The 12,051-nt window shown below is 44.8% G+C and overlaps 1 protein-coding gene across 1 annotated transcript; it reads left to right on the top strand.

The window, feature by feature from the left end:
- The first annotated feature begins 6,719 nt into the window (after window positions 1–6,719).
- On the top strand, window positions 6,720–10,598 carry LOC123449825 (probable serine/threonine-protein kinase At1g01540). The gene is made up of 7 exons (XM_045127165.1): window positions 6,720–7,629; window positions 8,251–8,355; window positions 8,439–8,561; window positions 9,445–9,615; window positions 9,707–9,836; window positions 9,918–10,127; window positions 10,226–10,598. Exons 1-7 carry the CDS (start codon window positions 6,857–6,859, stop codon window positions 10,316–10,318), a joined length of 1,605 nt encoding a protein of 534 aa, XP_044983100.1. The 5' UTR covers window positions 6,720–6,856; the 3' UTR covers window positions 10,319–10,598.
- The last annotated feature ends 1,453 nt before the right edge of the window (window positions 10,599–12,051 follow it).

The following is a 12,051-nucleotide window of genomic DNA, read 5'->3' as shown; positions in this document are numbered from 1 at the left end:
GGAGTATATAGGAAGCACAATGATCAACTTGAAGCACAAGATAACGAAGGATAATCTTAAAAAAAAACTTACGATCTAATCATTTTTAATCATGATAGTATAACAAAAACTAAAATAATAAAAATTACATCCAGATTTAAAGACCACCTAACAACAACTATAAGCACCGAAGCGGGTTGAAGACGCGACGCTGTCATCGCTCCTTATATTTTCTAATAATCAATATACGCAACACCAAGCAACCGCGGCGACCGTGTCACTCGCTCGCGCTCGTGGCTTGGTGCTCGGCTGGTGCACCGGCATGACGCGTCCGGGCGCCGATGTGCCGTTCCGTTGCTGTATGGATGCCGACGGACGACGGCGACGTAGCCGAGTGAGAGAGCCAGTCGACCAAATTAAACGGGAGGCTGTCAAAGGAAAGCAGCCGGCTTGGACGTCCCGTGCGCCGTGTGTCCAGTATTCAATCCCTGCTACGGTGTATCTATCTATCTATCTATCTATCTATCTCCATTCGTGTATATTCATGCATACAGTGCCCGATGATTCTCCGCGTGCGTAGACCATATACTAGTACTGGTAGAATAACGGAATGCCATGATTATCCCGTGAGCGGCGAATCGACCAAGCCAGCCTTAAACTTGCGTGCGGCTCGGGCAATCCATCCATCCGTGGCCACCAAACATGACGACCGACGACAATACAGCAACCAACCTAAGGCCTACTCGCAGTCACAGATAAACCCAAAACCCTCGACCCCGACCCGGAGCCGTAGGGCAAAAGGCATTGTTGGTGCTAGCAACCATCCCGGCCGCGATGGAGACGACGACGCCGGGCCAAATCGCCAGGCGTGCGCACCCCTGGCCTGAGCGAGAGGCTTCCGCATCCTCCAAAAACGCCGGGGCCGGGCGAGGGAAAGCGCCGGATTTTGGAACCCTCTCCTCGCCGGCGGTCACATGGGGAAACGGATCGGACCAGACGAACCAACCAACCAGCCATCGGCGAGCTGTCTGGTGTCTGCTCTCCGTCGCACTCGCACTCGCCCTCGCCCTCTCCGAGCGCAATCCCATTCATTCCTAGCCTGGCTGGATGCGCCAACGGAGGGCAGCCCGTGCGGTGCAAATCTTGGAGGCGCGCGTCGCGTCAACTAACCGGCACAAGTCCAAATCCCACGGGGTCTTTGGATTGGAGTCAGGCGGAGGGATTGCTTGTTGGTAGATGCATGTCCAGCCAGCATATGATTGATTCTTGATTTATTTATTTTTTGGCTGAGTGCTGCTATATGATTGGATTGTTCATGTGGTGGAGGCGTTCTTCGCCTTTCTTCTATCAATATATGATATGCATATACTCGTGCATATTTGAGAAAAAAAAATAGATTGTTCATGTGCACGCTTAATTAGTTAGTTAAATGTAGGTGGATATTCCAGGGCTGGCTTGTTCATGTGCACCGCCAAACCCATTAGTTGGTCACAGGCGGGCAGTGACTCATGGTCTTATACTAGTCTCATGCATATGGGACTAGTCTAAATTACAATCTTTGTATTGCAAAGTAACATAGTAATAATGTCATAAATTAATTTACTTATTAGCCTGTAGGCTCATATCCTCTTAGAAAGCGTTATGTTGCAGTAACATATTATGTTAGAGCAACTTCAATCGAACGACTCAAACGGACGCGCGGTTTGTTTGTTTTTTTTATCTATTTGGATCGTCATCTCCGTTCCGTTTTTCGTTTTGGTTGGCCGTGCGTCCAATGCACCGATCCATTTTAGTCCATGCGGTCGGCGTGCAGCCCTTTTTAACTGTTTTGTCACGTATGTATAAAATTTGACCCTAGTTTAACATAGTTTAATAGAAATATAAATATTGCATAGTTCCAGAACTACATAAATATCTCATAGTTTACAAGTCAAATGAACACTAAATTGTCCCGAATAGGTTCGAAAGAAAAGGTAGCCGATACATCTATTAGTTGCCAACATAAACCCACACATGCTCAACCAAATCATTTTACAGCTGCATGTGAGTTTTTCAATTACGCATCTCATGATGAAACTCGGTAAACTGTGCAAACGTTGCCGCTCCCCATGCTTAGGCACAACACTGTCATGCTGAAACTGAAACCCTTGATCATAGAGAAGTTCCAGGCGCTCATCCTCTACGATCATAGTGTGCACGGTTACACAAGAAGTCATCACCTCCCAAGCTTCTGGGTGCTCCAAGTTCTTGCAGGATACCGAACAATGCCCCATCGAGATTGCAGAGCACCAAAGGCACGCTCCACATCCTTCCTATCACTCTTTTGCTCTTGGAAAAATCTATTTCTCTTCTCTTGTATAGGGTTGGGGATTTTTTTTTTTGACAAGAGTAGTTCACTATGGATAGATACCGCCGACTAGATAGTATCCATTGTTGTAGTAGTGACCATTGATCTCAACATTGACCTCCAGGCAATTGCCTTCTGCCATCCTAGCAAACACTGGACAACATTAGAGCACATTTATGTCATTGTGAGAGTCGGCCATGCCGAAGAAAGAGTGTCGAATCCATAGATCTTGTGAAGGAACAACCTCAAGTATGATATTGCAAGCTCGAACATGATCTTTATACTGCCCCTGCCAAGAAGGACAGTTTTTTCACTTACGGTGTGCATACAATCTATGCTACCAAGTATCTCCTGGAATTCCCTGTTTGCATTCATCGCCAACAACCTGTGCTGTATCAGCAACATTTGGCTCTCTCAAGTACTCCGGCCCAAACACAGCTATGACGCCCTTGTGGAACCTATACATGGACTCATGACTAGTGGACTCACTCATCGGGACATGCTCATCAATGGGATTACCGAAAACTTTGTATGAAAGCATCTGAATGGCGTCAACACATTTCTGATAAGGGGAGAAGTCAATCTTTCCAAGGGCATCCGTCTTGTAGTCAATATATTTATTGTGCCCCACCACCCCTCGCGAATACGGTTGAACACATGCGTAGCCATACTAAAACGGCACCAGAACATGTGATGTTTGAAGAGCGGGTTGAGGGTTCTCGAAGTAGTCGTTCCAGAGTAGGATATGGCCACCCTCCCGGTTGCTATTCAACGCCGGTGTGTGCCCTAGTATCGAGGCCCTAAACACTGGCCACTTCCTAATTAGGTGGTCATGGACGACCAACGCAGCTGCCATGATCTCCTCATCATCGGATGAAGAATCATCCGTATCGCAAAGCATGTTGTAGAAAAAGAACTTGTCGTCAGAATCCATTTGTACCTTGCGAACACGTCCCTCCTCAATAACTACGTGCCACATAATAAAAATTATCTTGAAATGTGTTATTTACGAGCTAAGTTAACCCCACTATGACCAGCCTCAGAGTATATCTCGTTTTGACCTCGATTCATGCATGGTCTACACATTGACACACAAAAAGGGGTGAAATGCACATTGTCAGCATTGCGACTCGAGACTAAATCCATTCACGAAGCTCGGAAGACCAGCATTCGAGCCAGACTCGGGTTGAAACTTTATTCATCACCCAGGGTGCAGAATAAATTATTTCTCACTCGAGGTAATTTTACGACCATTTCATGAATAAATTAAATTTGAAATGCAAAAATATACAATTATATTGATTAACTACGAAAAATTTGCCATAGAAAAACAAAAATATAGATCATAAGATCAGAAAAATCGCATTTTATGTATAATTCACACTATGTTTTTATGTTTGTAATTTTACGTGACATAAAATATTTTTTACGGCCTCTTTTTACGTATGAGATAAGATTAAAATTTAAGAAACGTAAAATTACGATGTATTAATGTGAAAATAGAGAGGGGTGAAAAATAATTATCCCTCACCGAGGGTGACGAATAGCGCGACCATATATATATATATATATATATATATATATATATATATATAGAGAGAGAGAGAGAGAGAGAGAGAGAGAGAGACTCTATTAGGCACCCAGGGTGAAGAATAACTTATTCCTCACCCTGGCCATTTCACCGAGCCACATTTATTTTCACATACACAACGTAAGTTTTTAACATGCATGATGTAAAATTGCCTCACTACTAATATAAAATCACCGAACAACTTTTAGTGTTATATCACCGCACCATATTTTTCCACACATGCAGAACCTAACTTTACATCACGCATGTTGTAAAATTACCTCACATCTTTTGATACGGTGAAAGAGAAACTTCCTTCCTCAAGAGTGCAATATTACCTCAAGTCTAATTTTTTCTTACGTTTTCAAGTCACGGTTGTAGAATTGGACAGGGGTGAGGAATAAGAATTCCTCACCCAAGGTGACGAATAGCGCGACCCTATATATATATACATATGATAGTTAGATCAAGAGAAGTTTTAATCATCTTGACTAGACCATCGAATTGGTGTTGAGTCCATAAATATATCAACATTTCTCACTAAATAGAATATATACTTGTTTTACACTGAGGCCCTGTTTGATAACGAAGAATTTTCGTAGTATTTTTAGAATACTGCAGTTTTAGAGATTATCATAGTTTTATTTACAGTGAGGTGTTTGGTTGCCTCTAAGAATTGTGATTTTAAAACTGCAGTATTGGAAAAACTGTGGTTTTTTCTCTGCATAAAAAAAGAACCCCAGACCTCTTTTTAAAAAACAGAGAAGGCAAAAAGAAGGACTGCTAGCAACGGCTAGCTAGCTAGCTACGAATGCATGCACCATCAACGGTTAGCTGGTAAATTTTACAGTAATATGTGGCGTAATCAAACGGTTTCTCTATATTGTGAATACTGCAAAAAATATTGTTATATTAAAACCATGGTATTTTCTATCTACACGTAAAATTACTTTAGTTTTTAATACTTTAGTTTTTTTACTACTTTGTTATCAAACAGGGCCTGAATGTGTGTAAACATGAATTCTCGCAATCTCAATAATCATTTCTCCATCTATAACCATGTCTATGCCAATCTTTCTAGATGCAAGAGTTGTTGGTTTCTATGTTTGGATGAATTGCATTTATGATTGCCCTATAACCGTCAAATGGAGAGAAACGCCAGCACTAGTCATCAAACCGATCGTCTCATCCGATCATCACGACTTTTGGTTCATATGTACCTACATGCTAGAATTGACTAAGTTTTGAGCTAAATTAAGAACCTCCCATCAATAACTCTTTAAGTCACACACATCATGTGTATAAATATGTATTGTATAAATCACACAACACCATTAATTGACACCCGCAACATATTTTAGGCTACTCATAGTGGAGAGTATGCATATGATACCATTGTATGATACTATCTTCATAATACATAGTATCATGAAATAGTATCATAGATGATCTTATTTATTGACATACATGACACATAATAACATACTATTTAATACGATACAGTATATATCTATGTTACTCTAACCATTTCTCTCTTTTTTAATTGTACGTTACATCAGCGTGCTTGTTAGTTTCAAGTGCATGATACTAGCTAAGATTATCTCAATTATGGCCAGCCTCAGCTGCTAAATTCAACATTTAATCACCAGTAAAATCAACCATGGCAACAATTTCGGCTCATACAACAGCCAGCCACCAACCAGCACAAATCCCATTTCCAGCAAAAGATCCCACCACCATATGATCCAAGTGGTGATAAAGCATACTCTTTGATCCACAAAGCAAAAAAAGACAGAGACAACTAGGAAAAAATGAAATGTTGCAAAAGGTGATTACATGCATGATAACACTAGCACTGATAATGCACTAGTAATCCTTGACAAAAGTTGAGATAGTATAGTACACAACAAAACCAATAAAAGGGTGTTTGGATCCAACAGATTAAAATTAGTCTGACTAAAACTAGTCTCTTTAAAAGGCTAAAGTTCCAAGCATCCCTGACTAAATAGAGGCTAAAACTAGTCTTGGGGCTAAGAGGGTGCTTGGATCCAAGAGACTAAAACTAGTCTAACTAAAACTAGTCTCTTTAAGAGGCTAAAGTTCCAAGCACCCCTGACTAAAGAGAGGCTAAAACTAGTCTTGAGGCTAAAATCTTTTAGTCAGGGTACCCCTACTAAAATGTGCATTAGTCCTCTCTCTCCTCATTTAACTCCTCATGCAAGTTTTGGATTGGAGGGTTTGGAGGATAATAAATGCTCATTAACTTGATTTTAGTCTCTTTAGTACTTGGATCCAAGCATGGGTGAGGCTAGCAAGTTTTAGTCTCATTACTTTTAGTCATGGGACTAAAACGTATCCAAGCACCTTCTAAAATCTTTTAGTCACGGGTATCCGTACTAAATTTTGCATTAGTCCTCTCTCTCCTCATTTAACTCGTGAGACAAGTTCTGGATTGAAGGATTTGGAAGATAATAAATGTTTATTAACTTAATTTTAGTCTCTTTAGTATTTGAATCCAAACATGGATGAGACTAATAAATTTTAGTCTCATTACTTTTAGTCATGAGACTAAAACGTATCCAAGCACTCTCTAAGGCTTTGTTGGGTTGCATATGATTTGAGGACCGATTTAAAGACCGATCCCGAAACCATATCCGGCATTTCCTCTGGCCCCACCACGGCGACACAGTGACCTCAGTGCCGGTGGGTCCGCAGGCGACCGGGCCCACGTGTCACGGAGCGACGGCTACAGGCTGACAAGTAACGGCAGAACCCTGCGCCTCTACAAAATGCTAACCCCACACGGCAGAGCGTACCCACGCTGGACGCTCCCCTGCCTCCGCCTCCTCCCATCCAAACCAATCTCCCGTCGAGTCGCACGCGCATGTAACAAGCGGCCGGAGCAGAATCCCAACCTCCCAAGCGACTCTGTCCCATCGTCGTCAGCTAGAGCCGTGGCGATGGCGGCGGCAGCGGGGAGGAGGAGGCTGCTGCAGCAGCAGTGGGAGGCGCCGCCGCACGTGTCGCGGCACCAGCAGCAGCAGGCGGCGGCGGCGTCGCCGCCGTCGCCGTGGAGCGCGGGGTACCTCAACACGTGGCTGTCGCAGCGCACGCCCGTCTTCGGCCTCCGCCTCTGGGTGCTCATGGGCATCGCCGTCGGTGCCGCCATCGTGTTCGTGCTGCTGCTGCTCTTCCTCTGCCTCTCGCGCCGCCGCCGCCGCCGCGACGTGGCGAGCCTCTACCACCCCGCCGACGCCAAGCCCCTCAAGCAGCAGCACCAGCACGCGCCCACGCCGGCCAAGGACATCCAGGAGATCGTGCGCCGGCAGCAGCAGCAGCCGGCGCCGACCCCGCTGCCGCAGCCCGCCGCGGTGCAGATGGCCAAGGCGGCGCCGGCGCCGCCGCCAGCGCAGACGCTGCAGCAGCAGAGGGCGCAGCTGCCGGCGATGCCCGCGGGATCCAAGCGCTCCACGGCGGCCAGCGGCCTGTCGGCCACCACGAGCGGCGGGAGCGAGCGGGACCTGGCCACGCCGAGGAGCGCCGGCAGCGGCGCGGCCGGGCCGGAGGTGTCGCACCTCGGGTGGGGCCACTGGTTCACGCTCCGGGAGCTCGAGGAGGCCACCGACGGGCTCGCCGAGGAGAATGTGATCGGCGAGGGGGGCTACGGGATTGTTTACAGAGGCACGCTGCAAGATTCCACCATCATTGCCGTCAAGAATCTGCTCAATAATAGGTAATCTTGTGACCTCGCATCTCGAAAGTTTCTGCCTCTTTTTTCTCCTTTGAGCTGTTCGATTTGAATTCAACAGAAATCTCATACCTCTTGATGCTCGAGTGCGCGAGCGAGGCTCGAATTTCTGTTTTTTTTTTTGGTACGTTAATGAAAACAAATCCATCGAACTGAGTTTTTGATTTGGGAACAAAATATCTTGCAATCAAATACTGAAAAAAAAATTCCTTTGCCATGATTTTGATATTGCAAACAAACACTCCTAGAAATATCTTACAAATCAAACTGGAGCAAAATCATGGTAAAGGAGTAGTAATATTGTGCGAGTTTGATGGATGGATAGCCACCCACACTGAAAAAATACCCATCCTTTTTCACGAAATTGTTGTGGTTTGCCGATGAACTGTTCGATTGTGGGGCTCAATAAAATTTTCAAAGCACTGCCATCATTCACTCTCTTTCTGTGCGCCCATCTGCATTCGAGTCTCCTCGGCCCCCGTGACCCATTTTAAATACTGCACACATTTCTAGAACTGGATTCGCTGTTCCATTTCTCACCCCATGCTCTGATATCCATGTCTCTGATAAAAAATATTCATTTCTCCCTCCCTGCTTTTCCGCCAGGGGCCAGGCCGAGAAGGAGTTCAAGGTGGAGGTCGAAACGATCGGCCGTGTCCGGCACAAGAACCTCGTCAGGCTGCTTGGCTACTGCGTAGAGGGTGCCTACAGGTATACTACACTGCGTTGCAATCTCTTCCTCAATTTCTGATCAGATTCCGAATTTCTCTTCTAATGTGGTTGGATTTGGACAGGATGCTTGTCTACGAGTATGTCGACAACGGCAATCTCGACCAGTGGCTTCATGGAGAGATTGGGGAGGAGAGCCCACTGACCTGGGATATGAGGATGAACGTAATTATCGGAACCGCTAAAGGGTAATAATGCTTCTTCACTGTCATTTCACCCTACTGAGTGGTTTGCCTAGTGCTGTTTCTTGGACTATAATCTTCCCCATTATGTAGTTCAGCACAATCTGTATACTGTGTGTGACTAGGCTGTGACTGGGCAAATAAATCCCAGTGTAGGCCATGAGCATTTTGGTTCTTGGAAGTCACAGGTTCTAGCTGGCATGTTTAGGCCTGTTCTGTTACGGGACATGCGTCTTGGTTAGGATGATGGAGCCGAGTTGGTGTGATTCGCTGTCCAAGGAATTCAGATGCTTAACTCAGAAGTTGTTAGGACCTACTTATTTCTTGACATGCACATATTCCTTTTTAAGAGGTTAGAGAAAGAGACAACTGATTGTAGCCTATTTTTCGAAGATATGTAAAATTTGCAGGGCTTTCATTTTGTACATCATGGATCATCACTTTAATCAGCTTTTGATAATAATTCGAGGTTTCATAAGATAACCATATAAATAGGACAAAAAAGGTGTTTCGTTTCTCAGACATGGCATGTGCTTATCTTTGCATGCCTCCTTCCCTTTGCTTTCCTGCTGCCAGCTTTATTTTAAACAGAGCGCCCGGTTTGAGATTGTTTGAGGTTCTCCCTCTAGCACTCTAATGTAGTACCAGTATTTGTTAATGATATTTCAGCTTGCGTATGTTTATAGAATAGAACATTGAGATTCTGTTTAGCAGTCAAAGCCTGAACTGCAGCATCATGTGCACTAGCAAGCACTCTAGCTGTTATATTCTTTGCCTGGAAGTAATATTGCCAGTGGTTTCTGCTTAAACAACCTCAACAGCACTCTTGAAAGCTGGATGTGATAGGGAAGTTCCTCACCTCTCCTGACACCCGATTTTTCTTGCACAGGCTGGCCTATCTTCACGAAGGGCTGGAGCCGAAGGTTGTCCACCGTGACGTCAAATCCAGCAATATTCTCATCGACAAGCAGTTTAACGCTAAAGTGTCGGATTTTGGGCTTGCAAAACTACTGTGCTCGGAGGAAAGCTATGTTACTACCCGTGTTATGGGAACTTTCGGGTTAGTGCCGATACTCTTGTTTTAGTGCTCAGGATGCAGCAAAGGTTGTTTGTACCATTGTCATGACTGAAGCTTTTGTTTTATGTTGCAGCTATGTGGCGCCTGAATACGCCAGCACCGGAATGTTAACTGAGAGGAGCGATGTATATAGCTTTGGCGTTCTTTTAATGGAGATTATAACCGGTAGATCTCCTGTAGATTATACTAGGTCAGCTGGAGAGGTTAGCATTTTAACCATTTTTAATACTACTAGTTTCTTTTCAGGACTGTGGAGGATGAAGCTAAATTCTTGTATTTTGCAGGTGAACTTGATCGAATGGCTGAAGAACATGGTGTCCGAGAGGAAAGCAGAGGAAGTGGTCGACCCCAAGATCCCTGAGAGGCCTTCCCCGAAAGCGCTGAAGCGGGCACTTCTAGTCGCCCTTCGCTGCGTCGACCCCGATGGCCATAAGCGGCCTAAAATGGGGCATGTGATCCACATGCTGGAGATGGAGGACCTAAACCCCCGCGACGTATGTTCCTTCCTACTAACTCGGCAACCTTGCTGATCTTTCATTTGCTGAACATTCAGTTACTCACATTGTCAACGGCGATGAATGGAAATGTGCAGGACAGGAAGCCCCGAAGGGATGCGGCGACGGACAGACCCAGCGCGATTGAGGACGGGAGCCTGAGCAAGCGCGAGAACCAACGGTACAGGTGATGATGGCAAGGGCGCAACAACGACGATGCCCAGCCGGGACATGATCTGCGTTTGTGCAGATGGATCGCGGGCGGCTTGCTAGATATGTACGTACGGTACCATTAACCAACCATGTCGTCATTCCATTATTTTTTGGCCCCTGATTGGATCTCATACTTATGATATATAACCCCCCCCCCCCTTCTTTTTGCTCTTGATTGTATTATATATGCGAGCATCGTTCTATGACTCTTGATATACTTGTTGAAGAACCGCACAAGTGTGGGCTGCTGCTGTGGTGCCATTCTGACCTCTGACTAACATGCCTTGCCTTAACCGTAGCTGACACTCATATCAGTCTTAATGATCTTAATGGTGACCCACTAGCTTAAATGCAAGTGTTGATTTGTTTTTGTGCCCTCTACTACTGATCTAGTACAGTGTACTTGATCCTGATGATTCCTGACACTGGAAGATGAGCACTGATGCTTTGTTTTAGCTTGCTGCTGGCTGCACCTAAGGGTCACATGATGCCATTTGCACCATGCACAGTCTCTTTCACTCCCCCCTGTTAGATAAAACGAGATCAACGAGACACGAGAGACATGGATTTTTACGTGAAAACCTTTGCAGGAGAAAACCACAGACGCACGAAGACGCAATCACTATGAGGAGGAGTATTACAAGCACGAGACGACATGCCGTCTTTAGATGCGACTGCATGGAGTATATATGAGGGGCAATACATGAGAGTCCTTGGAGGACAAGTAAACGAGTTGTACTCGTACGCGTCGTTACCAACGCAAAGGCCCACACCGTTTGTACTACGTCTAGTCCAATACGGTAGAATTTGGATCACAATTTAACAATCTCCACCTTGAGCCAAATTCCCTCCAGTGGTCGAAGAAAAGTGAATAACTCCATCCAAATCAGCTTAAACACCTTGTGCGTCAAAGTCCATAGAACTAGTGAGAAATACCAACTAAGCCTGAGCATACCTTCAAATTATTGATAGGAACTGGCTTTGTCATCATATCAGCTGGATTATCATGAGTACTTATCTTGCATACCTTCAAATCACCTTTAGCAACAACATCTCGAACATAGTGAAATCTGACATCAATGTGTTTTGTTCTCTGGTGATACATTGGATTCTTTGTAAGATACATAGCACTTTGACTTTCAGAAAATATGGTAGGGCAAGATGAATCTCCACAAAGCTCAGTGTACAAACCTCTCAACCAGATAGCTTCTTTGCATGCCTCAGAAATAGCCATATACTCGGCATCAGTAGTGGAACAAGCCACAATAGACTGCAAAGTTGCTCTCCAACTCACACCACAACCACCAATGGTGAAAACATAACCTGTGAGCGATCTTCTCTTATCCAAATCACCAGCAAAATCAGAATCAACAAAACCAACAAGTCCATCTCCAGTTTTCCCAAACTGTAAATAAGCATTAGAAGTACCTCGCAGGTATCTGAAAATCCATTGAACTGCATTCCAATGCTCTTTTCCAGGATTAACCATGTATCTACTAACAACACTCAGTGCGTAAGATAAATCCGGACGAGAACAAACCATGGCATACATAAGTGAACCAACTGCACTCGAATAGGGAACTCTAGACATGTACTCAATATCTGCATCTGACTCGGGACATAAGGCTAATGATACTTTGAAGTGTGCAGCTAACGGAGTACTTACTGGCTTGGCATTATGCATATTAAAACGACGAAGAACTTTATCAAT

This window comes from Hordeum vulgare, chromosome 4H (genome assembly GCF_904849725.1).
Source record: "Hordeum vulgare subsp. vulgare chromosome 4H, MorexV3_pseudomolecules_assembly, whole genome shotgun sequence".
Taxonomy (NCBI): Eukaryota; Viridiplantae; Streptophyta; class Magnoliopsida; order Poales; family Poaceae; genus Hordeum; species Hordeum vulgare.
Note: the sequence above shows the minus strand (reverse complement) of the source record. Positions and strands in the feature narration are given on the sequence as shown.

Coding starts and splice junctions, on each gene's coding strand:
- LOC123449825 (XM_045127165.1), top strand. CDS start 6,857: ATGGCGGCGGCAGCGGGGAGGAGGAGGCTGCTGCAGCAGCAGTGGGAG. Junction 8,356..8,438: donor TGCGTAGAGGGTGCCTACAG/GTATACTACACT, acceptor GGATTTGGACAG/GATGCTTGTCTACGAGTATG. Junction 9,616..9,706: donor CGTGTTATGGGAACTTTCGG/GTTAGTGCCGAT, acceptor TTTATGTTGCAG/CTATGTGGCGCCTGAATACG.